We start from the raw sequence: 25,926 nt of genomic DNA, 5'->3' as shown, positions 1-25,926 counted from the left end.
GTTTGAATCCGAGTTTGACTCATATATTAAAAGTTTAAATTCATAAATTAAAACAGTATTACACATTCACCCATAAAAAGAGTATATCCGAAATGTTAACCTTATTGAGACAATATGCTAAGAGCGTCTTCAATGGCGGACGTTGCGGTAGGACGTCGCTGACGTCCGACTGGACGTCCGCCGTAGTAAAGAAGAAGGGCGCCCACGCCTGTCGGATGGGCTCGCCCGTCAACCCCACGTCCGACTGGACATCCGCCATAGTGGCGAGGTCGGACGTCCGGTTTTTTATATTATTCTTTTTTAAAACTCTATAAATAGGGCTCGTTGAACTTCATTTCATTCACACCACTTGTGTTGACAAGTTTCTCTCTCTAAATTTACAAATTTCATTTCTACTACAATGGAGTACAATAGGAACTCCCCCACCACAAGCGGATGAGACACACCCACGTTTCCCACCGGAATGGAGGGAAATGTTGCGGGGATGAATCCCCAAATGGTGGGGATGGCGGGGATGACTCCCCAAATGTTCTACAATATGTTCAATTGGATGAGTCAGATGGGTGGGATGATGCCAGGGGCAGCGGGGATGGGCGGTATGCCGGCAAATATGGCGGGGGTGGGTGGGATGATGCCCGGGGCAGTGGGGATGGGCGGTACGCCGCCAAATATGGTGGTGGGTGGGTCGATGCAGCACAGGAGCCCGAGGACGCCTAGGGAATCTGTCTATCGCCCATATATAGATTTGTTGGCCGATGATTCCCCTAGTACTGTTCCGGAGACTTAGTACGCCGGCATTGAGACTTTCTCTTTTGAGGAGCTGGGAGCGAAGTTGGGGCTATCGCCGATCCGTGAGACTCCCGATGAGGCGGAGCCTCCTGCAAGGGGCAGGAGCAAAGGCAAGGTCAAGGCCAGGGGCGGGGGTAGGGGCGGGGGTAAGGGCAAGGGCAAAGCCCCGAGCTCTTCCTCGCACACGGGGAGCAGAGGAGGAGGAGGGTGAGGATGAGCGGGAGAAGAGGACGATCTGGACCGTGTGGGAAAATGCCGCGCTTGCGAAGGCCTGGATCGGTGTAGTAAAGGATCCCTATGTCGGGCCGAACCAGTATGTTGACCGATTGTGGCTTCGCATTAGTGAGGCCTACCTCATATGCAAACCGTTTGGGGCGAAGCCTCGCACTTCCGAGCAATGCTGGAAACAGTGGCTTCGGTTGAGGCCTAAGCTCAGTCGTTTTGCCGCCCTCTACCAAAACAACATGCGCATGGCAACCAACGGTATGTCTGAGGATGATGTGAAGAAACGAGCCTTGGCCCAGTACCCCGACAAAGAATTGAAGTTCAAAGATTTTGACCAATGGGAGGCCTTTCTCGTGGTCAGGGAATCGCAAAAGTTTTGTGCGGGTGTCGACTCGGGCTGGAAGCGGACGGAGATCAACTCTTCCGGTGAGTACAACAGCAGTGCTGGTTCGCACGAGCTCCCCGAAGCCGAGGAAGTGGCCCCGCTACCACGATCAGACTCTCGCCGTCATCGGCGCCCGATGGGGCAAAAGGCTGCGCAGCGGATGGCGAGGGGAAGCGGCAGCGGCAGCAGGTCCTACGAGATCGAATCGGAGGCCCCTGAAGGCCCAAGTATGAACGACCGTCTCGCCCGCGCGCAGCTAACGAAGACCCTGATGCAAAGCATGAATAAGTGGTTTAGCACGCACGATCCTATGTACAAAAGGATGTGCAAGGATGTGATCGATGCATGTCGGCGTGATTTAGGAATGCCACCCATTGATGATTATGGCGTCGAGATTGGGGGCGGGGACGTCGGAGGCGGCAGTGGCACGGGCGACGGTGACGAGGACGAGGAAGAGAACGAGGAGGAGTGAGAGCCGAGGGTTGTATTTCTCGACTTTTTATGATTATGTAATTTTTAGGTATTATGTAATTTTTTTTTTAAATTATGTAAATTTTTTTTTTAAATTATGTAATTTATTTTAAGTATTGTGTAATTTTTTTTTCGAAGAATGTATGTTTTTTTAATGAAATATTCGCTTTTCCCCGTTCGTATTCTTGTCAAAATTTTAATTTCGTAAAATTTTAATTTCGTGAAATAAATAATTGTGAATTTTATTTTATTGCGGGAAGTCCTAGTGGGAAATCCTAGTGCAATGGGAAGTCCTAATGATGACGTGGCAAGAAGTTTTTGTGGAAAATCCTAATGAAAATTCTAGTTGGATGGGCGCCACCGAAGACGCTCTAATATGTTATGCATCTGTGTTATACAATAATTCAAAATATGATGGTAGACTGGTAGTACATTATACTTTTCCCTTTTGCATGCATTTAAGTGAACTTTTGACATTTGGAGTAGTATACTATGTCTAATTTTATGATTCGGTATTTTAATAAATTTGACAATATTGTTACATTTCGAATGTCAATTTTATGCGTCAAAGTTAAATAAACACATCTGTCCATGCGAAAAACTTGCAGTTATATTTAAAAAACATGAGAAAAGATATGTGCACAAAAATTATACATGTATATAATATCCTTAAATTTTTAAATTTAATTAAATTTTAGTTATGTTATTTATTGTGATAAATGTAGCAATAAGAAAGAAGTGATATAGAAATTTTATGCCAAATTGTACTTCACATGATTTCAAGCTTTTTTTTTAAATATACAAATATTTAAATTAAAATTTTAATTTTTATTCGAAGTGTTGCAAAATGATTAGTATGAAATTTAGTTTTAAACCAATTAATATTTATAAATCGATTTTCAATGTTAAAAAAAGTTTGACTGTACGTACAATTATGTATATTTATCACTACTCAACATTTTTTGGTAAAATTTTGCTCATATAGAAGAGCTTGTAAATTACAAAAAAATAAATTAAAATCTAAGTGAGATTGAGTCGACCTAAATGTCGACGGTGAAATTGAAGTTCTTGTACACGTATTGCTCTAGGTCAAGGGTTTGGCGTATTAATTTTCCTTAAAGTTTGGTCTGTCAAAATTTGATTTGATACTATAATATATAGGAGAATATTGTTGCTAATTTAATTTAGATTGTGTCACCAACGTAGATCGTTTTTTGAAAAATGTTCCTAACTTTCGTTCTCTCTAGCCCACAACTTAAATTTTCACACTAAAAATGATTTGAAATTTTATTTCATTCTCAAAACCCTTAATTTTATACTCCGTACTTTTTCTTTTTATGGAAAATATCCCTAACTTTTTATTATCGATTAAACTTTCAGTGCTTTTATTAAAATGTTCACAAATCACGACTTCTAATATTTTTCATAAAATGTCAAGCTATATGAAACTGATTCATTTCACAAGAATCTTACTCAAGCTTTATGAAACTGTTTCATTTCACAACTTCTGGTGAGATGCATCAAATTTTTGTCTACAAATATTATACTCCCTCCGTCCCAAGATATTAGACTCATTTCATTTGGGCACAGGAATATAGGAGATAATTGTTTAATGGTATAAGTGGAGTTGGTAGTAGAATAAATTTTTACATATAGGAACACCCCAAAGTGGAATAGAAGTCTAATATCTTGGGACGGGGGGAGTACTCCCCGACCGAGGTTCGGTTAGCCACCGTTGCCGCCATTGTCTCGCCCTCGTCGCGCTTGACAAAATAAATATACGTATCGGCTCTTGGTATTTCAATAACCTTTGCTTTTTTTTCATTTCGGAGCAAAACAAACGTAATCGAGTAAGGTCAAAAAAAGGAGGGCATCACATATTAGCTTTAAGAAATATTATGAAATCGGATGATACGCAACTACCCTATTGGGATATGCATTCTATACTTTGTCTCGTTCTTTCAAGTGTTAGCTTTTTGGCTTTAATTAAATATGAGAGTTAATTACTCTCTCCGTCCACAAAGGATAGGGTAATTAGTGTATGACACGAGTTTTAATATAGAATTGGTAAAGTAAGAGAGAAGGGAAAAAAGTACTAAGAGAGAAGGAGAAAAAAATAAGAGAGTAGTGTTAGTATAAGAGAGAAGTTTTAATTCTAATGGCACAAGTGGTAAATAAAATGATATGTAAGGTTATTATTTTGTTGAAAACTTTCCATAAATGAATTTGCTCTATTTTTTGTGGACGACCAAAAATGTTAAATGTGCCCTATTTTTTTTGGACTGAGGGAGTACTTGATAGTATTAATTAATCCAAAGATTAATTATTTACATAAATTAATTATGCAAGCTCACTAATTAAACTCAAGATTTTAATTAACTAGTCTTAACCCACGTGCGATGCACGACGGAATATTTTTTTGTCATACAATTTTAAATTGTTAATCGATTAATTAAAATAAGAAACAATATAATTATATACGATTTAAAATAGAAAAATATACTACTATGTAATAAAAAATTCAATAAATATATACTCCTCAATTCATTTTACACCTAAAGACATTAACTTAAACATATTTAAAATTGAATTGAGACAAACACAATTATTTGGACAATGATAAAGAGACTACATTAAGTGTTGACATTTTTGAAAAATATGTTTAAAACAATCCTTCATATTTCTCTACTAAAAATAATAAATTGTGCAAAGATGAAGATAAATACTATGTATGTTTGAGTTAAGGATGTTACAATTCTTCTCTCTCTAAGAACTGTAAGAAATATTGAGATAAAATTCTGGAACCATATACACGCGGTACTCTAACTTTTGTAATCAAAGGAAAAAAACAACAATAAATGAAATGAAAATTACAATGAAAATTAGTCAAGAAAAACCATCTTTCCGCAAGACAAATTACATCACGGTTAGTGCTCTCGGATTGACATATTTTCCCCAGAGATAAAAACGACTTCCTCCTAACGTATATAACATCTCAAACCTGCTAGGCACCTATAAACTTGACAGGGCTCCAAAATCGAGCAAAACAATGTTCCTAAAATGTGTAATAAAATGTTGAGAGCTTGAGAAAGAATGAAGAATGTTTTGTTAGTGTGTATATTGTATTTCATCCACAATTCTATGCCTTTTATAGGTACAAAATTAGTAAATGAGAGATCATGGAATTAAAACTAAAATCAAGACAATACAGGTTACAAAATTTGTTAAATGCTCATTATTCTATTTAAATATTTGTAACCACCAATGAGTCATTGTAGTGCTTTAAGAATTAGTCAAATGCTCATTAAAATATCTAAATAAATATTCATGAGTTACTTAAAATATTCAAATTGGTCCATAACTTATAAATATTTCAGAATAAGGACAAAACATATAAATATTTCAAGAAAAGGCCAAAGCTCGCCTTTTATATATGTATAGATGAGCAATTATCCCAACTAATTAAATAATTAAAACCATTTAATTAAATTAATTTAAGGGAATAAGAGCATCCCCAGTGGGGACGGACTTCCCATAGCCTTCCACACGGACTTCCCAAAAACACATCCTGCCACGTCATAAGGATCTCCTATAGCCTTCCCAGCACTGCCACATCATAAGGACTTCCCACTGCACAGTGGCAGACATCTCATAGCCTTCCCGCGCGGACTTCCCGCAATAAAAAAAATCACAAATTCACCAAATTAAACAATTTATGGAATTGAACAATTTACGAAATTAAAATTTCAACACAAATATGAGAAAAATGCAATGAATTTATTTTAAAAAAAGCATACATATGCGTTGAATCTATATAGTTTGCCGCTAGCCGAACAGGAGTCTCGCTGGGGAGCGACGCCCCCTTGCCGGGGTTCCGGGGGCGCGGAGTGCCCCCTGCCCGACGGTATGATATGTTTTTGTTTTAGTCCTTCATTTTCAACGATAATACATGCGATGTAACATCCCACTTTTTCGAACCCTAATTTTTGAGATGTGAAAATTTTGTATTAAATGCTTTTAATGCTATGAAGTATGTGGATTAAATGATGAGTGATTTATTGCATGATTCTTTGTGATCTAATTGCGAGTTGGAGTTGATATTGAGTTGAATAGTCAATATTGTGGAAAATGTAACGTGGCCGTGGAATGGTCAAAGTCGTTGGAAAATTTGACGTGGAGGTGAAATTAGAATGGTGGGTTTTGGTGAATATGTAAATATTTTTTTGATGCAGGGTGAAATAAAATTTGTGGTGAATTATTTTCCTAAGGGATGAGTGAGATTAAAATAGGAGTATTATTTATTCATATGGAATTTTCGACCCTCCTATTTATTGGAAAGAAATCCTATTTTTCTTGGATTTAATTATTGCTTGGGATAATTATTTAAATTAAATCCAAAGTCCGATTATTCCTTAGTTATTTCATGAAATTTTCGAACCCCACATTATTTCATGGAGATTTTGAAATCTCCTATTTTATGGGAGAAGGGATTTTATTATATTATTTGATCCCTTATTTATTCTCTTCCATAAATAAATTCAAATATCCTGACATATCTTACCATATCTAAGAAGATCTTGCCATATCCTATTTAAATTAGGATTTTAATTTGAATCCTTGTGTAGAGATTCAAAAATCACGCCTATATCATATTAATTGGGGGGTTTATTATTTTATTCTGCTCCGTGATATTTTATTCTACTCCGTGATATTTTATTCTACTCCGTAAAATATCCAAATTAAATCATATGCTAATAAATAGCATAAGAATTCGAAATCCCCTTATTTCTCCTAGCAAATCACGCCAACTACAACCACCATATCTCCTCAAATCTTTTATTTATTTAATTGTGGGATTATATCTTGCACTCTATAAATAAGAGTGAGAACCTAAACCCTAGCACACAACCCCCCTTCTCTCCCTCACGTCGTTCTCTCCCTCTCCCCACTCTCTCAAAATTTTCTTCTACTTTCTCCATTATTTCTTCATCTTGTGAGAAGAATTGAAGTTGAAATTCAAGAATTTGTTGAAGAATCAAGATCCTACTTTGTTTCTACCGATTGTTTTTAGCAAGAAAAAGGTATTTCGATCTATCTTTTCTCATCTAACCGATTAATCGGTGTTCTTGAGTCCACATGCATTTAGATTGAGTGAAGGGAAAATTAATTGATGAATTTGGGATGCATAGGTTTGTGGGTGGGTGTGATCGTGTGTGTGTGTGCATGCCTCGGTATGCGTGCACGTGTGTCGTGTGTGTGCGTGTGTTGTGTGTGAAAAACACTCACGCGTGACATGATTTGATGATAGATCTGGAGTTCTTGTGTGAATAAAAACGATATGATAATCGTACTTTGATTTTGAATGGTGACATTAAAACTAATCGATGGGAAAAAGGGAAACGTTGGAAACATGCATGATTTTGATCAATGATTGAGACTTACTTGTGATATACATAAATTAAAGGTGATAACCCGCGTTCTCGATGTGATAGCAAGAAGAAGAACGTGCTTGAAATCTAAGGAGTCGAGGTGGGCTTTATTCTTAAACTCATTTATGTTGCAAATTTATGAAAGTGAAGAAATAAGGGTGGATTAAACTGTTATGCCATGCCTGTGATTGCTTTGGATATTGTGTGTGTCTGATGCCTAGTTTGCGAGTACGCTCCATTAGGCTATAGGGCTATATAAACGAATTCGGGTCTGAGTAGGGCCGCAAACCCTATCAGGCTAGTGTACACGGGAGATCGGGAGCCGTCCTTGCTAGTCGGCCGGTCTCGTGGGCGAAAGTGTGGCCACATGTCATGACCGCATTTTTGCTAAGGATAGCGAAAGCGGGTAAATCGCGAGTAATAAAAGGATTTAAAGGAATTAGGAAGAAATGGAAATGGAACTTGCACATTGAAAAGTCAAACAATATCATAAGATAGGATCCACGTATTCAAATACAAGGATTTAAATGACAATAGCATTTCATCAAAATGAATCAGAGTTACGATGTTGAGAGTTTACTATTCTCTCTTAACAAACTGCAGCGGAAAAAGTCCAGAGAACGACTTCGCGTATGAAGACACGAAGCGTCGGGAGATCCACACTTATTTTCTTAAGTAGCATCGACTCTGATCAGCACACCTCCGCCCCATTGCTTAATCTGCACATTTATAAATACATGCAGGGCTGAGTACAGGAGTACTCAGTGGACACATGCCGAAAACAAAACATACCAATATATATAGTTGTCATCCATCTACAGTATCACACGGGGGTTTTTCTTAAAAGGCCCGAGCATACTAAATTCTTTTGTGAGCTAAAAGTTCGATTGATCAATCTAAGTTCTCCAAATCACTCGCCAAATCTGAGAATCGTGTACCGTGAAGGTGGCCACCTTCAGCGGACACATCGCCGGCCAACAGCTGATGGCTCACGGCTCGCGTGCACATTATTCCGAACAGGATTTGCGGTCCTATTGGGAACCGAATTCGTTAGACTCGGGCTGGCATCGCCAAAACCCGCGGGCTACAACCCCAACAGATAGGCCTCAAAACAAACATTTTATGGCATGACAACAACTTTAAAATAATCACTGCTTTATTTTGAGAAAATGATTTTTCATAACTTCAAAAGTATTTGCTTTATATCCACACTATAGTGCTGGATATTAAAAGAAAGCCCACCTGATATGCTTATCTCCAAATAACAACTCTCGTGTTGGCCTCATTTTGCCCTCGAGCAAAATATCCTTTGAAAATAAATAGCGTAGCACGCTAATTAGTACTTGAAATATTTCTCATGAGAAACAATGCATGCATCCTAATGGATAGCACCTATATCTTAGTCTCGGCTTATAGGATTTCTAATCCTACCTCGGGCTTCACTACTTCATAAGGTTTGATTATTCACTTCACTAATTTCGGGGAAATCTCTATTTTCTCGAAGATAATCACTTGGGTATTTATTTACTACAGTATGGATTCATGGAAAATCCCTCTCTAAATCCTTTCTTTGAATTTTCTTAAGGCTGCCCATTCGCTCCTCCAGCTTCAATAGTTTCTATCTTCGGAAACTTAGTAAATTATTCGGAAACTAATCATTTGAGCTCCAACCCAGTCCTTAAATTAATTCCAATCCATCCTAAGTAATTCTTGGCCCAATTGTTAAATCTTGGTTCATGCTCTATTCTCTTTTAAAACATCTCGGCCCACTTCCAATTAGTTGCAACAGTCCAACAAGCAAAACCCTTGGCCCACTATTACTTAAATTCCCTTGAGTCCATTTCCACAATTAGACAAGTCCATCCACCATACTAATTAACCCCATCCAAACTAAATTGATTCTCGGCCCAACTATTTAAATTGGGCAGCCCAACTCCTCACTTTTGTTACTTAATTGGAGCTTCTACTTACTAGGCCAAATAACATTTAAATTTCGCAGTCCAACTTCTCAACAAATTAAATGGCCCTCTGCCAATTGATTAGTTAGTCCATGTGAGGAAAAATAATTTCACTTGGCCCAATTAAAGCAACTAGAGTGGCCCAATCAATAAAAGTCCAAATATACTCCTTCCTCCATCGGCTACTATACTCCCTCTCAACACCAAATTCCTTATTTTTTAATTCTTTCCTAAATATCCAATTAGAAATTCCAAACTGATAGAAAGCAGCGGCAGTTTCTCCTCCGCCAAACCCCTCTTCTTCCTCCGACGAATTCACGCCGCCATCGCTCCCCTCTCCGGCGAATCCAACCAGATCGCCAGAGCTTCACCAGCGCCAGCCGTCTCCCGGCTCTCACTCCTCTAATCCTTTCTCAACTCGATTCACACCATTAATTTCCCAATTAGAACCCTTAATTTGGGAGATGCAGCGCCTACCTCCGCCTCTCTCTCCGTCGAGTTTTTCTCTCCCGACGAAGTCGCCGACAGAGAAGGTGTCGCCTTTCACTCTCCGTCTCCCTCTCTGTTTTCTTTTCTCCGCCGGGACTCTTCCTCCGGAGACCGCAGCGCCGCCACCGAACAAGTGTCGGGGAGCTTCTAGCGCTGCGTACTCTCTCCGGCTCTCTTCCTCGCGCGTGGGAGTTTCGAGGTCCGCCGTCGCACCCACGCCTCCAGCTTCAACGGGCAGAGCCGCTGCCGTTGCCGCCTCCGGCTTCCGTCGAGCTCTCCTTCCTCCGTCGAGCCTCTCGTCGGCTGCGGGTCTCCAGCCGTTGACGAGGAGTTTTCCCAGCGCCCCTCACGATGGCCTCCGTCGAGCTCTCCGGCGCTCCGCGGTCGCTCAACCATCGCCAGACAGCTCCACGTATACTAAGCTAAGTCTTCTAACTTAGCTATTTTACTTAGTCCTCTTAAGGGCAGTAGCTATGTGCTAAGTTCAAAGTTGGATTCTTGAGATGAGTTCTCATCCTTAACTATTACTTGATGGAGAGAGTTCTCTTATTTCTTTGAAAGGTGCATTGCTATTGTCTTATGTTCGTGAGCAGCTTATCTCTTATTATTGCAAGTCCTTGGGTGTTGATGTTGCTGGATTCCATCGTTGCTTGGCTAACCATGCTTTACAAATTCCCACTAATTGTTGAGGCTAGTTCTAAGTTTTCATCTAGAGCTTGCTATGTTGAAGTCTATATGAATGCTATTTTCGTAAAGGATGTTGGGGAGAATTACCTTGCTTTGGTGATTCCTTAATTGTTGGGCAGCTCAAGAGCTTCCTCCCTTTCCTCTCATTCCTTGCTACTCTTTGCCGAGAAGTTTCTAAGTGGTAAAAAGGTGAAGCAAGAGGTGTGGTATGGCTCTTTATATAGCCAACTCTCTTGGCTTGTTGGGGAAGATACCAAATTCCCTTTTGAGCTAGTTGTTCACCTCTCTTTTTGAATCTTGAAAAAGGCTTCCTTGCCTAATATGTGAAAGTCTTGGAAGATGTTATACTTGGTGATCAAGTCTCTTAATTGATCATGTGGTGGAAAAGGATTTTTCACTCTTTAGGTCAAGGGGATGACTCATCATTCTTTATCCAATTGTCATTACATCCACTTTGGGAAGATTTGTGATATCTCATTCCTTGTCTCCTTGCAAACACTCTTGCAAAATCTTTAAATGGCTCCTTACCATTTTCTTGAATAACATTTTCCCTTGGTTTTTGTTGAAGAAGGAATCTAACTATTTTGGGAATTTCCTTGGCAGGTTAAGAGACAACTCATGCTATCTCTAGGAGACTACTAATTGACCTCTTGGCATGGAGTGGGGATCAAGAATCGAGATGTGTGTAGAGAGGATCCTCAATGAAGATTTAGCAAATCCCTACTTTTGTTTCTTTACTTCATTTAGCTTTCTTAGGAAATTTCTTTTGTAAAGTAGATATATCTTCTCTACTTGTTCCAGCACCAATATCCATGTAATCTTTTTCATGAAAGGTAGTTCTCCTATATTGTAAGGTATACCTCCAACCTTTCTTCTTTTGAATAAATTCCAATAACACTTGCACACCTATTTATGTGAAATTCTTGGCATTCTCCTTTCTCTTCCTCCAACCATTGTAGTTTATAAACTTGAAATTCCTTACACTTTAATTCCATATGGTATAAGAACCAAACATAACTTAATTCCTTTACTCATGATAAAATCAACTTAACATAGATTCAATCATCTCTTCGTCCAATTTTTTTTTTTTATTCTCCAAAAATCTATGCAAGAAAACTCGGGGTGTTACACCACACTTCGTCGCACCATGATATTGTTGATTGATGAGAAAAAATGGGAGGTATCGTTTGACTGGCCAGTCCATGAAATATTTTTGTGATACTCGATGCTATTCTTTAAATAAATGCAAAAACTCGAGTTCACTATGGTAAGGGTGGCATAACTATTAAAACGTTTTGGCATGAGTCCACTAAGTATGTTTAAAATACTCAGCCCTGCATATGTTTTCCCTATGTGCAGGTTGAGCAGTGACGAGCGGGTGGCGATGTTGAGCTAATAAATCGAATAATGATATGGTCGTTTGAAACATCAAGTGGAGTTGTGTCTTCATACATGTTCTTCACTTTTCTCTTGGTTGCTTCCGCTAAACATGAAACTTAGTATCATCGTTTTTGAACTATTTCGTTATTGCTTAGAATATTGAGACATAATGCATTTTGTTGGATTTATTTTTAAACCCTTTCCTTTTGAGCATATTCTATTATAACTACTCATCTTCGTTTTTTCTTGATTAAGCCGTTGACCTATTGCTTTAATAGTGCATTAATTAATTTGGTCAAATCCCTTTTAGTGGAACCCTAGCCTATGTTGTGTTGCTTTTAAGTCTGCCTAGGTAGCAGTCGCCGCATTTATCATATCCTAGAATGGCGGGCCGTTACAATTATAGTTTTTAAAAAATTCGTATATATAGAGTTTGCAACGAGCCCTATATATAGAGTTTGTAAAAAAAAATAATGAAAAATGCGTATCAGACGTCCGCCGTGGACTTCCGTCCGCATGCCACAACGGCGGACGTGCCATAGCCGTCGCAACGGACGTCCGCCGAGCACCGCGGAACTCCCGTGTCCGCACCGGAAGTCCGCCCGCCTGCCTTCATCTCCCAATGGCGGGGTCCGCCGCAGACGTCGGGCACGCCGGTCCGACGCCCGGCGGACGTCCGCCGGTGCTGATGCTCTAAGCCTGCGTAACTAATTCACTTTCAGTTCAACAATGGATTAATCATAGGCCAGTAATTTAATATACCTCAAATCATACAAGCCCAAGGAATCAAAATCAAGAGACATGGGCTCAATGTTTTCCCTTTATTCTAGCCGACTAGATTTTGTTCAGTAAGCCTACCATCCAATAATTAAAAGCCCACACAATACAAATATTTTCAATTCTCATTTTCGAAGCAACCAAACTGCAGATCTATTGGCTCTTGCTTATAATTTTCTTCTTGATTATAAAATTCAAGTCTTTTTTATACTATTGTAGCTACTTTAATCCTTAATTTAATGATATTGAGCAACACTTATGAATCTAGGCTCTTAAATTTCGCTGGAAACTTAAAGAGCCTGTTCAGGTTGCGAAATGCACATAAAATCTAAAGTTCACAGTTTTATGGCCACTTTCAAAAGTTACGAGAAATATTAAATTTTGGCCAAAGTTCATAGTATTTCTGATCAATTTTCCTAAAGCTCCGTTTAATACAGGAATTGGAGGTGTGGAATTAGAATTGAAATTGAAGCCTTCAATTTCAAATCCAGTGTTTGATATCATAAAAATTATTGGATTTAGAATTGAAATTTAATTTCAAATCCTTCAATTCCACAATTTGAATTCCATATCAAAAGTAGTGAAACTCCAAATATTTATTAAATTACACACACACTGCACATTCACACACACTGCACATTCTTACACACACATACTGCACACATTTTGCACACATTCACACACTGCACATTCTTACACACATACTGCACACATACTGCACACATTTTACACACATTCACACACACTGCACATTCTTACACACACACACTGCACACATTTTACACACATTCACACACACTGCACACATTCACACATATTGCACACATTCACACACACACACACACTCACACTCACACTCATACTGCACATATTCAATGGTTCAAATTCAATTTCTTATCAATTATTTCATTTTGCCAAATAAAGGATTTGGAATTGAGAATTCCAATTCCAATTTAATTTCAATTTCGTGTATCAAACGGATCCTATGAGCTCCTAGCAATTAATATATGCCCAATATAAACTTGCAAGGTAAATTCTATTGCAACGCAGCGTGGTTTCTAGAGATGTCTGGACCTTTTGAATTATGATCTTATTTATTTATTAATTAAGGAAGAAGAAACAAGTTGAGCAACTTTTCTAACGTATCTGCGATGCCCAGAACCGACCTCGAATCCTTTTTTCTTTTTGGCATATAAATCTTGACATTCTCGTCTCACATATCTCATCCACATATTCTCTTATGTTTGTCAACAAATATTTATCTCTCTTTCAATTCGAAGAATTCTACAAATGCTAGTACATTATAGAGTATTGAATTGTTTGATAAGAAAAGAATGTGCAATTTTCATAGATTTATGCTCAAATGTATTGAGCATCGATCTAGCTAGCAGCTTTGTCTTTTAATTTCCCAATTTTTATTGATGCTCACCTATAAACAGATCAAACTGATATTGCAACAACATATGCCAAGAAGAAACCAACCGTACAAACTGGCCTTTGGGATAAGTTAGAGTCGTTATGGGCACTTGCTGCCATTTATTCCATCTCTCCCTATATATGGCTATATATTCGCATATCTAAAGATAAGCATTACACTCTATTGAAGTTTGAGGAGACAACATTCGTGAGCAATTTAAGATTCCATATATATGTGACGAAAAGCTTTAGAAAAGGAGGGCAGCTTTCCTTCTGTTGAGATCTGTCTAGAGAAAAGTACTGTCATGGTTTTATCCAAAACAGAAATTGCAAAGTGTTTATAAGATAAAAATCTTTCTCTTTACTCCTTGAAACGAAATATTGTTTGTTGTGTCTCAATTGTGAGGGTTGTTTTTATTCTATTATTTGTATAGATTATTTTATGGAGTACTACTGTTAAGTAATCTGTCTCATTATATGTGACATATTTTTCTTGGACACAGGTTTTTAGGTAGTGATGTGTAGTGGTTAAATAAAGAGAAAATAAAGTAAGGGTGGAAAAAAATAGAGAGAAAAAGTAGGAGAGATGATAAAGTAAGAGAGAGATAGAGTATTGCTTTTTTGCCATAAAAGGAAATGCTTCACTTATAATGGGACGATTCGAAAAAGAATATGTCTCACTTAGTGGGACGAATGGAGTATCTTTTAATATTACTATGATCTACTACATCTATCGGCAATCCATTCATGTCACCTTATAATAGCTCGTATAACTGAGGGAAGTAAATGTTGCATGAGTTTCAAGTTTGAATGTTTGAATCGAAAACCTATTCATGTGACCTTATGATAGCAAGCGTAACTAGGGAAGTTACCATCGTTTCGACTAATGTTTGGAACTGATGAGACGTACAAGAACAGATATTCACATTGGTGGTCAATTGCTCGAGGGACATACCTGGACAATCCTATGTGCGTGTATGAGCCAAATGGAGATGGTGGAGCATATCTACTAAAAGGACTGAATGGAGAGACAAAGAGAAATAACTACCATATTTACCTCTTCTTCTTAAAATTTCATGCTCCAAAGGAAAAGGGTATTTGAGGAGGTATTATACCTTCTTTCATTTTGAGAAGGTATCTTTCCTTCTTCTTGATAGAAAAGGTAAAAAGTTAGTTATTTTGTTTACTTTTTTAATTTACTTTCTTTCTTTGGAGTCTATTACTTTTTAAGAAGGTATAATTACCTTTTGAGAAGGTAAATGATACAGATACGGAGAAGCATGGGGAGCCGGAGGAAGAGGCCGCGAGCACACCAGCTGAGACGCCGACTGAGGAAGTCCAGGAGGTGCAAGCTACGGCGGACGGAGGAGGAAGACGCGGGAGAACGGTGGAGAGGAAGCAAAGGCCGAAGCGGCAGCAGAGGACTCCCGCAAGATACAGAGACTTTGTCTCTTATTAGTTAGATAATTTGATATGAGTTATTTTTAATTGTTATTTCTTTTCTTTGGATATTATTTAGTATTTTTGAATATTTGTTGAGTCGAGCGAATTATAAGCTCCATTGCGGGTTTTCTTTGTTGGTTCTTTCCCGAAATGCAAAAGAGAGTCGAACCAACCCTAAGGTCCTTAGTATTATAAATAGGGGTTCGTTATTCATTAATAAGATTACGAAAATTATCCCCAAGTTTATCTCTCTTTATTTTTATCGTTTCTTGCTTTACAAACCCTAGCTAGGGTTTCCCCTTGGTTGCTCGACGGAACTAGCTTCAGCGAACGAACCGAACTCAATCGATACAAGTGATATTGTATGAGTAAATGAGAAATATACCTTCTTAATATACCTTTCTCCCTCGGAGAAGAAGTAGGGATTTCAAGTTGATCATCAAACCGTAATACTATGGATTAGGGACACGTCGAATAGAGACACATCTTTTCCATTGTAAATCATTCGAGAAAAAACAAAATGATATATATGATGTCGTCACATAAACATTCAAATAAAAAAGGCAATAAGATTACTTTGTGAGTTTGAGTGGACCTCCTCATCTCGCATATATATGCACACTCTTCTATCTATGACGTTTCTCACATTTCTTTTTCCTTTTTCTTTTCTCCAAAATTAAAACCACCAATTATTTTATTTAAGCACTTCTTCATGGCCATTTACATTCCATGACATAAAATATACAAACACATATATAAGTGTAATACAATATGTTTTCAAAGGACGTAGTGTACTCCAGCCTTATTTTTGGTGAGAAAATTCTATCCCCATTTATGTATCTGTAATGGAATAGAAATATAGAATCCTTTTTTGTAGTGAAGAAAAAAGGAAATAGCAAAAGAGAAAGGGTCCCAAATGGATAAATCCAACTTCGCCCTCCAACTCATTAGATTCTTATTGAAAAAAAGCTACCAAAAAGTTATACTATCAGTAAAATTTATTTAATTTCGAAATATAAATAGGCACATTTACCGATCTGTTGGTTTAATTTTGTTCAGCGATGAAATAAAAATATGTTATATATTGAACTAAAAATTAAGGGTTCGACGTTTCAGCGTTGTAAATTAGTTTGACATTGATTATAATCCAACCTATTATATTTATATTTAATTTTTAGTAGGGTTTATAATCCAACAATCACGATTGACGACACAAGCAATATGCCAATATGAATATTACTAGTATCTTACTTTGGATGTTTTAAGCATGTATATCACCCAAGAAACAACGGTGTACGTAACTAGAAAATTTACATCGGGTAACTTCAAAGTTTTTATAAATTTGTGACGGTTATAATTATAAACAAATCCGACGACAATTAGGCGATTTCTATACTAGCACATCAATATATATAATCCGACGACAATTAGGCGATATACACTAAACATTTCGTAGTATTACTGCGCCTGATATGAATCCAGCCAAATTTTACCAAATTTATCATACCTGCAGACCTGGTAATTCTAAACTCACCAAATTCAATTGGCCAATGCATAGCATTCTTACTAGACAAAAGTTTATAAGAAAATTCTAATCCAGCAACTTTTATTCCACAAATGACTTGCTACGTATACTAAAAATTTAGTGAAATCATATTATTCATATAGTGGGTGCTTTTTTCGATATGGAAATCTTAAGCCCATCCCATATCAAAAAACAATAATTTAAAAAATAGAAAAGTAAAATAAAAGCATCATTTATATACGACAGTAAAGCCGTACCAGTGACACACGTCTTCATTCTTTCCGTATATATGCAGAGATTCGTTATCGTCTAATATATGCATCTCTTTTTTAGGAGTATTTTCTTATTATTTGATTTTTACTTTTTTATTCAGTGCATCTCAACATCAATCACTCTCAATCCAAATTCCCCTCCAAATCAAATTCTTACTTATCAATAATTAATTCCAAACATTCCAAAACGTCCTTAGTAGCACCCTACCCTATAAATACTCCCCATGCATTCTCCATTTTCCCACAACCAAACATCAAAACAAATCAATTCCTCCAACTTTCTTGGAATCATCAAATCTCAATCGAAGAGTAATTAATTAAAATGGATAGAGTGAGCAAAATGGTGGCGGAGAAGCCGGTGGTGATCTTCAGCAAGAGCTCGTGCTGCATGAGCCACACGATTAGGTCTCTCTTCTCCGATTTTGGGGTGAATCCGACGGTGTACGAGCTGGATGAGATCCCGCGGGGGAGAGAGGTGGAGCAGGCGCTGTCGCGGCTCGGCTGCAACCCTAGCGTGCCGGCAGTGTTCATAGGCGGTGAGTTTGTTGGTGGAGCCAATGAGATCATGAGCCTTCATCTCAAGAGATCCTTGAAGCCCATGCTCAAGAGGGCTGGGGCCCTCTGGCTTTGAACTTTTTATTACTACTATACAATAACAATTAATGCAATTTGTATTTGCATTTTTGTGAGAGTAGTTAGAGAGCATGAGAGGTTTTTTTGGGCTCTTGAGTTTGCTAGCTCTGACATTAATTATATGTACCGAGTTAATTTTTAGTAAAGCTAATGTTGTTGTTTAAGTTTTAATATTGCTGCTTTTCTTTAATTCGCTCTTTTACATTTGAGTTTTACTAGAAATCCACTGATGAGAAGTTTGATTGATACGTTTTGAGTTCAAAAATTGGATGTGGTGCTATGAAGAGCGATTGTTACGCTTTTGGAAATATAGTAGAATAATTAGTTCTGCAAAAAGTTGGTTTAATGTACTAATTTATGGTTTTGACTTAATATTACTATATAGAGTCAATTAAAATTATGTTGACTGTCCAGGAGAAAACGTGGTGATCTAAAGCAACTGGATAAAATTTGATATAGTAAGGTAAACTAGACTAGACTGCCCCAGACTAGAATATATGCCCCTAATTGACTTTGCACTGTGATTTAATATTATATATATTCTTATCTAGATGAGAATATGATGACATCACCATCAATTTTATAATAACAGGCGCGTGGTATAAGAGATATGGAATACGAGAGTAATGGAATGTTTGGTCACACCACAAAATTAAGTTGGCAACCTCAAATATGTTGACATGAACAATTTTGTTCGGAGTAGTATATATTTGATAAATTTTGTATTTAGAAATCACCAACGGTTTTTTGATCCAAGTATACCGCTATATACCATAATAGGAGTAGTATCAATTTTCACTATTATATTTGTAATTTAACTATTAATTGATTTTTGAGTATAAACCAAATTTATTATTTGGCAAAACCACGTCATATTAAGTAGGTTTAATTAACCTAGCAAGGTAGTTTTAGATATCCGTCACCAGCGTTATCATAAATTTGGTCCATGTTGTAGTCAAGATTTATCACAATAATTCTACCAACTGAATTGTGATTTTTATAATAATATTTAACTTATTTTCTAATAATTAATGCTCATTTTCATATATGCTCGAGATATTAAGTATTTTTCAATTTCCTAGTGTGGGATTAGATTTTATGGCGGCTAAATATATATCCCAAGTAGTATTTGTAGATAAGCAAAGGACAAAAAGCATAGGCCATGCTTTCAAGTACCATTGAAAAGGCAGAAAAATAATCTGTTTTTGATCTCAATAGAGAGAATCATATATTTCAGCAAATTCTCGAACAAGATATAATTTGGGTAGAATAATTAAAGAAAATCTAGAGTGAGTATATATATAGATCCATTAAAATGTTAAGTCTTTCTCAAGTAGAATAAAGTAGAGTGATATATGTAGATGGATACATATATAGTTACTTATCCACTTGCCATGCATACCATTATCTTTGTTGAAAATAAAAACCATCTTTTTTCCAGGTTATGCTATTTGTGTGCGACGAGGCATCTTAAAATGTTCCTTAATTACATTTTCCTGTCATTTTCTATGAGTTGGAAGGCAGTTTCAGTTTATTTTGATTTTATTGTTGGAAATTACTCCGAAGATTATAATATTGCAATTACAACCATATTTACATCTCAGGAAAACAACGTTTGTTTGGTGTCGCTTGCATGAACAAACTTTAATTAAAAAAACTCCTTGTAATTAGAATCCCATCAAGAATTTGTTTATCTTGTGAGTTGTGCCCAAGTCTAATTTTAATTAACGTGTATTTCATGAATCTTGCTTTAATTAGTTTAATTCTTATATTGCAGATATAATTTTTATTTATACCTCTAGCTAGTTTTCAATAGTCAAGTTCAAGTGTTTTTTTAACAAAATACTTTTTATTAAATTTAAAGTTTATTAATATTGATATTATTTAGATAATAGAAAAGTTAAAGAAATCCATTAAATAATGATTTAATGAAACAAAAATAAAAATGCAATGATATTGAGAGTACATATATGGGATGCTCAAAACTGCACTTGTCTCTAAACCTACACAAGTTTGACATTCACTAATTTACACACACACGTGTATTAATTATGTATACATATATAAGTTGTACATATAAATGGCATCTGCTTCACACAGATGTGTTATGTAAGATGTCTCTTGTCCTTTGGGGCATTTTAGGGCCACTTACATATGGACACTTGCTCTTGCAGCTTTAAGTTATACTCTAGAATCCAGCATTTGACGATTCCTCAGTGTGTTGTTGTCTCTTCTATACTACTTCATTACGGTCATGATATAGAGAATATGATAGGGCCCTCGATCTAGCAAATCTCTCTAAAGATCTTCCTCAATATTCCTTTCTTTATTTTAGCATATCTCTTATTTTAGTTATTTATCTTTAGTTATTTTGCATATATTTTGTAATCTTTTATTTTAATTATCTTGCTTGATTAGCAAGATAGGTTTAGGATTTAGAATTTTATAAATAATAGAATTCTATAGTATTTTGCTCCATTGAGAATTAAGAAATAAAATACTTTTTTTCTCATTCTTGTTCCAAAACCCTAGAACTTCAACTAGGGATTATCTCTTTTGCTCCGTTAAATCTTCGTGTGCTCTACAAACCTCTCGATAGGGAACTTAAACCCTATCAATTGGTGCTTTCCATTGATTACTCTTCCTCCATCAAAATTGATCTCTCAAAATACCTCGACTCACGCCAGTTCACAAAAATCTTTCTCCAATCTGTCAAAAACTCAATGCACCTAGGATTTTCTCTACATACCATGCCTCTTCTCGAGGAATCACAACAGCATGCACTCCAGGATGTCAAGGATTTGCTCGTGGAATTACAGCAGCAACTCAATGCTCACGGCAAATTTTTAGCAAAGTTTGGGCAGCACTCGCTGACCGAGGAAGCGCCGATCAGCCTCGACGCGTGCTCGCCTCAACTTTCGACGTGGCATACTCGGCCACCCGATGTGAACCGTCAACTTCGCGCATTTCCCTCTAGCAGCAGCAACTCATCAGTCCAACCGCCGCAGCCAAAGGTTGCTTCATCAACTCGGACTTGGAGACCTCCGCCGTCACGCACCATTGGAGAATTTGTCCCCACCCGTGTTCGAATTGAAGCACCTCTCTTCAACGGGGATGACCCCTTAGGTTGGATTTTTGGTATTCAAGACTATTTCAATTATTTTGTCACTGATGAATCGGTTCGCTTGGCCGTGGTTGAAAACATTATTGAACAACCGGCGTTGGATTGGTTTCATAATTATCAAAAGTCTGACATGAAGGGTTCGTGGGAGGATTTCTTGGTGGCAGTTCGTTACCATTTTGCTCCGGAAGTAGACGACGAAGAGCGATTAGGTGGCAGTTCATTGTGTGCTGGCATTCCCAATGAGGTGTTGGACGTCGTTAAGCCCACAGAGACTGGAGACGGGGTATCCGATGATTGCAATACTTTGGATGGAAAATTAGAGGATGCACGCGTGCTTCCGATGTGCAACAAGCATCTTCATGGCGCCACTCCTGTTGAGAACTCGGAGGGCCGTGAGAATTTTATGGAGGTGGCTATGTCTAATGGACTAGCTGCTTCTATGATTTTTGAGGAATCTGCAGCTATGTTGAAAGAGGATGTGGCTGCCCTTGTTCCATTTGAATCTGAGCAACCAACTGGATCTTTTGAAATTAAGGAGTTAAATGAGCTCAATTCATTCCTTTGCACAGATAGATCAAAGTCATACTCTGTATTGGAATTTTTGGGCATCAATACTGAGTTGCAACCCCAAAATTGCAATGTGATTAATGGTAAATTGCGTGTTTTGTCAGGAGATATACAAGGTGATTTCGGAGATGCAACAGGACTTCTTGATCGATATGGTGATGCTCGCACTATACCACCGAGCAAGATTCCCGATGATGTAGTTGTTCTTTCTGTTGCATCGAAACTTGTAAACGTTGTCTCCCATGGAAGTGATGCCAGAATTTACATAGATGGAGCAACTCCCACACTATCTTATAGTGATGATATGAAGGCGTCCTTTTGTGGAGATGCCAAATGGAGCCGAGCACCCTTCAGTTTGGTGCAAACAACGGCGTTCTTATATTTGATCCGGGAGCTTTTGTGCCTAATGATAGTCGTAATCCGGCGTCATCCAATTTCTTAGTGATAATTTGTCATAGCTTGACACAGGAATTAACTCTGGAGGAGGTGGTCGATGTTTCAATATTACCTCGAGCAAGGATTTTCAGTGAGCACGCCAACCGGCCTTTCAACCACAACTCTGCTTACCACCATTTCTGCAGTGCCCCAGCCCGTCGTACATTCTATGACAACCTACCGGCTGTTCGGCACCATTTCCATGCAGGAATGCGAATCCCCGCGCAGCAGATCAGCAAGCTGCCGGTTAGGCCTCAAAAGAGATGGTCTCGCCCCTCTTTTAAGGGGCATACAGAGAAGAAGCAGTTCTCCATCACTCAAGATCTCGAACCCGGCAACGTAGGCAATGAAGATGATTATTCACCGGAGACCACAGATGATAAAGTAGGAACGGAGATGAGAATGGCTGTTGATTTGGCCACCACTCTTGTACGTGTAGAGAACAAAAAGGTTATCACTTCTCTAAGCCTTGTTGGTAATCATATTGTTTTTTATTCTACTAGTTTCCTGGAGTTGACAGAAGATAGTAGAGAAGAGTTCTAGGGTAGAAATTGCAGACTAATGCAAGGTCCGGCAACTGATCCGTCAAGAGTTCGAATGGCGAGAGAATCCTTTGAGAACAACCATTGGAACTCATTTAATCTACATCCTGCGTGTGATCTAATTGGGAGAAATGCTTTGGAAAGTGTGTCTGTTATTGGCTGTCTTGAAGACACTAATGTGGACCGGGTACTGCAAATTTTGAAGGAAAGAAAGATCTTCTCCTGCTACATTGAATCTACGAAGGCAGGATACGAGTTTGGTTGTTCTTATTTTGCCTTCCACCTTGAGGGCAAGGTGGTTTTCAACGGTGGGAGAGTTGATAGGGCCCTCGATCTAGCAAATCTCGCTAAAGATCTTCCTCAATATTCCTTTCTTTATTTTAGCATATCTCTTATTTTAGTTATTTATCTTTAGTTATTTTGCATATATTCTGTAATCTTTTATTTTAATTATCTTGCTTGATTAGCAAGATAGGTTTAGGATTTAGAATTCTATAAATAATAGAATTCTATAGTATTTTGCTCCATTGAGAATTAAGAAATAAAATACTTCTTTTCTCATTCTTGTTCCAAAACCCTAGAACTTCAACTAGGGATTATCTCTTTTGCTCCGTTAAATCTTCGTGTGCTCTACAAACCTCTCGATAGGGAACTTAAACCCTATCAAAGTTGATAGGGACCTAATATTCTATTTTATTCCGGAAGGGAGCTGATATTCTCTCCGTATATGTATTTAGTTTATTTATGTTTTAGTATTATTTAGTTATTATGATTTTATTTACTTTCCATAGTGGTTAGGATTTGATTTGCTTTTGATTTGTTTTCCTAGTTTATAGAGATCTTTTTGTACCACACATATTATAAATATGTGTGGAGTCTTTTATTATTATCAAACAGAATGAAGAATTAAATTATTAATCTCGTTCTCTCTTCCCCTAGAACCTCAACTAGGGTTGTTCTCTTTTTCTCTCTACAAATTCACTCAAATAATTCCTCCGATAGGCTAATTCCTATCAAATTGGTGCTTTCATTGAGTTCTCATCCTCCTATTGATTTCTACCACCATGTCCGTCTTGTTGTCAAACTCTCCTCCAGACTCTCCTCCTCGGTTTTCTGGTGTTAACCCCGTGAGATGGATTTTGGATATTTAGGAGTATTTTGACTATTATTTATTTTCTGATACTGATCGTCTATTTTTTGTGAGGTTATTTTTTGACCATCCAGCATCCGTTTGGCTCCACGAGTATCGACGCTCGAATCCTAAGTGCTCATGGCAAGAATTTTTGGATGATGTTTATCATAATTTTGATGAGGATGCCATTTACTTCGCCGAGACGAATAAACTTCTCAACAAAATAATGGAGGCAGTTGCATATTTAGCAAAGAAAGAGGCCATGGCTAAAAAGGAGGCCACATCTGATTCTATCGTCGAGTCTGTTGCAAAAAACGACGATGAGTCAACAACAAATGTCAAGTCTGATCCTGTCATTGAAGAGATGGAACAAGACGATGACGAATCGCCTCAAGTGCTGGATGAGGCAATGACTTTGGTGGAAACCAAATTTCCTCCAAAATCCCATAGCCAAAAAATCACTATTGTCATCATTGGTTATGTCACTGAAGTCGCGGAAGAGATCTCATATCCAAAGATTGTTTGTCCATCACTCGTTGCGGTTCCAAACGCTACAATTTTGTTTGCAAACGAAGATCCAAACAAAGACAGCGACAACGAGATGGAAGATTATTTTTCTGACTTCCACCTTGAGGGCAAGGTGGTTTTCAACGGTGGGAGAGTTGATAGGGACCTAATATTCTATTTTATTCCGGAAGGGAGCTGATATTCTCTCCGTATATGTATTTAGTTTATTTATGTTTTAGTATTATTTAGTTATTATGATTTTATTTACTTTCCATAGTGGTTAGGATTTGATTTGCTTTTGATTTGTTTTCCTAGTTTATAGAGATCTTTTTGTACCACACATATTATAAATATGTGTGGAGTCTTTTATTATTATCAAACAGAATGAAGAATTAAATTATTAATCTCGTTCTCTCTTCCCCTAGAACCTCAACTAGAGTTGTTCTCTTTTTCTCTCTACAAATTCACTCAAATAATTCCTCCGATAGGCTAATTCCTATCAGAATCTCATGTAACGATTACTTGGCGTACATACAAGCTTGGACGGCTGTCAAGCATACACACACATTCTAAACGTCGTCTTTTCTTTCCTTCTTTCTTTCTTATTCTTTTTAATAGATTCGAATATGTGACGAAAAGCTGCTGCAAAAGTTGAATGCTGCTTTTTTATATATATATACCTTCACACAAAAAATGCCTCAATTTTTTAGTGCCCACATGAATGAGTGTTGAGTTCAATACAAATATGTCATTTTTGTTAGGTTTAGGTGTTTAAAGTTGTTAACAGATTATAAACCTAATTTCTCAATTCAGGAGAATTTTCATGTTAAAATTATGTTAAAACTGCTAACCCTAATGTGGCTGTGGGACTAAGATTTTAACCAGCCAACTAAGAGGTAATTTTTGTAGTTTTATCGTACTCTGTTAGTTAAGCGAACAAAAACTAATTAAGACGGATCGAGTGAAGTTTTCAAGTTCTTAATTACATATGAGAATATCAATTGCAAATTGTAATGGAACACATGCACTATTTAAGGCGATCTTGTATAGTAGGTAGAATAGCTCAACATTCTAGTATATGTTAGGTTTAATAACGCTTAAAATAACATTAATCATGATACTGAATCATAAATTCGATGTGATTTTTGAACATTCATTAATCAAACGTATTATTTAAAAATTAACATCATATTAATTTTCTATTATTCACACTAAATACCACATCACAAACTTCAATTGCCGTATAATATTAAAAATTGTGTTATATGGAGTAGTTTACCATTATGACGTGAATATAATAAAGTCGATTTAATAGGTTACTATCAGCAATATATATATTCACATATAATGCAATGCTAATCACATGAGATGAGATATAGAAATGGAATTGGGATCTTAACAAATTGAACAACATTAGTACAATGTGGTTTAATTTCCACAAGAAGAATTATATTCATTCACCATTGCTTGTGTGTGGGTGGAATATATGTTTTGGAGCAAGAAGAAAAAGAAAAGTAAGAGGTCCCAATTGGATAAATCCAACTTTTATTTCTTTATTTCTCCGGCTCACTAGATGCATCCACTAAACACACACCACACAATTCAATTGGACCACCCAATATACATATACATACTCTCTTAATATTTTCTATAATTAAAATTCATTAATTTTAATTATATGATTAGATAAAAAAAATAATACGATTTGTCGAATAAATTGCACTTCTATTTCGAGATTGC

At 37.2% G+C, this 25,926-nt stretch overlaps 1 protein-coding gene across 1 annotated transcript; it reads left to right on the top strand.

Annotated features, from left to right (window-relative positions):
• The first annotated feature begins 17,482 nt into the window (after positions 1-17,482).
• Positions 17,483-18,069, top strand: LOC125196450 (monothiol glutaredoxin-S4-like). The gene has a single exon (XM_048094968.2). It carries the CDS (start codon positions 17,569-17,571, stop codon positions 17,875-17,877), a length of 309 nt encoding a protein of 102 aa, XP_047950925.1. The 5' UTR covers positions 17,483-17,568; the 3' UTR covers positions 17,878-18,069.
• The last annotated feature ends 7,857 nt before the right edge of the window (positions 18,070-25,926 follow it).

The sequence above is a fragment of the Salvia hispanica genome, chromosome 4, assembly GCF_029641045.1.
Source record: "Salvia hispanica isolate PSC_SH4W2 chromosome 4, Shi_PSC_v1, whole genome shotgun sequence".
Lineage (NCBI taxonomy): Eukaryota > Viridiplantae > Streptophyta > Magnoliopsida > Lamiales > Lamiaceae > Salvia > Salvia hispanica.
The sequence above is the reverse complement of the archived record's forward strand: the minus strand, read 5'-3'. Positions and strand labels throughout refer to the sequence as shown.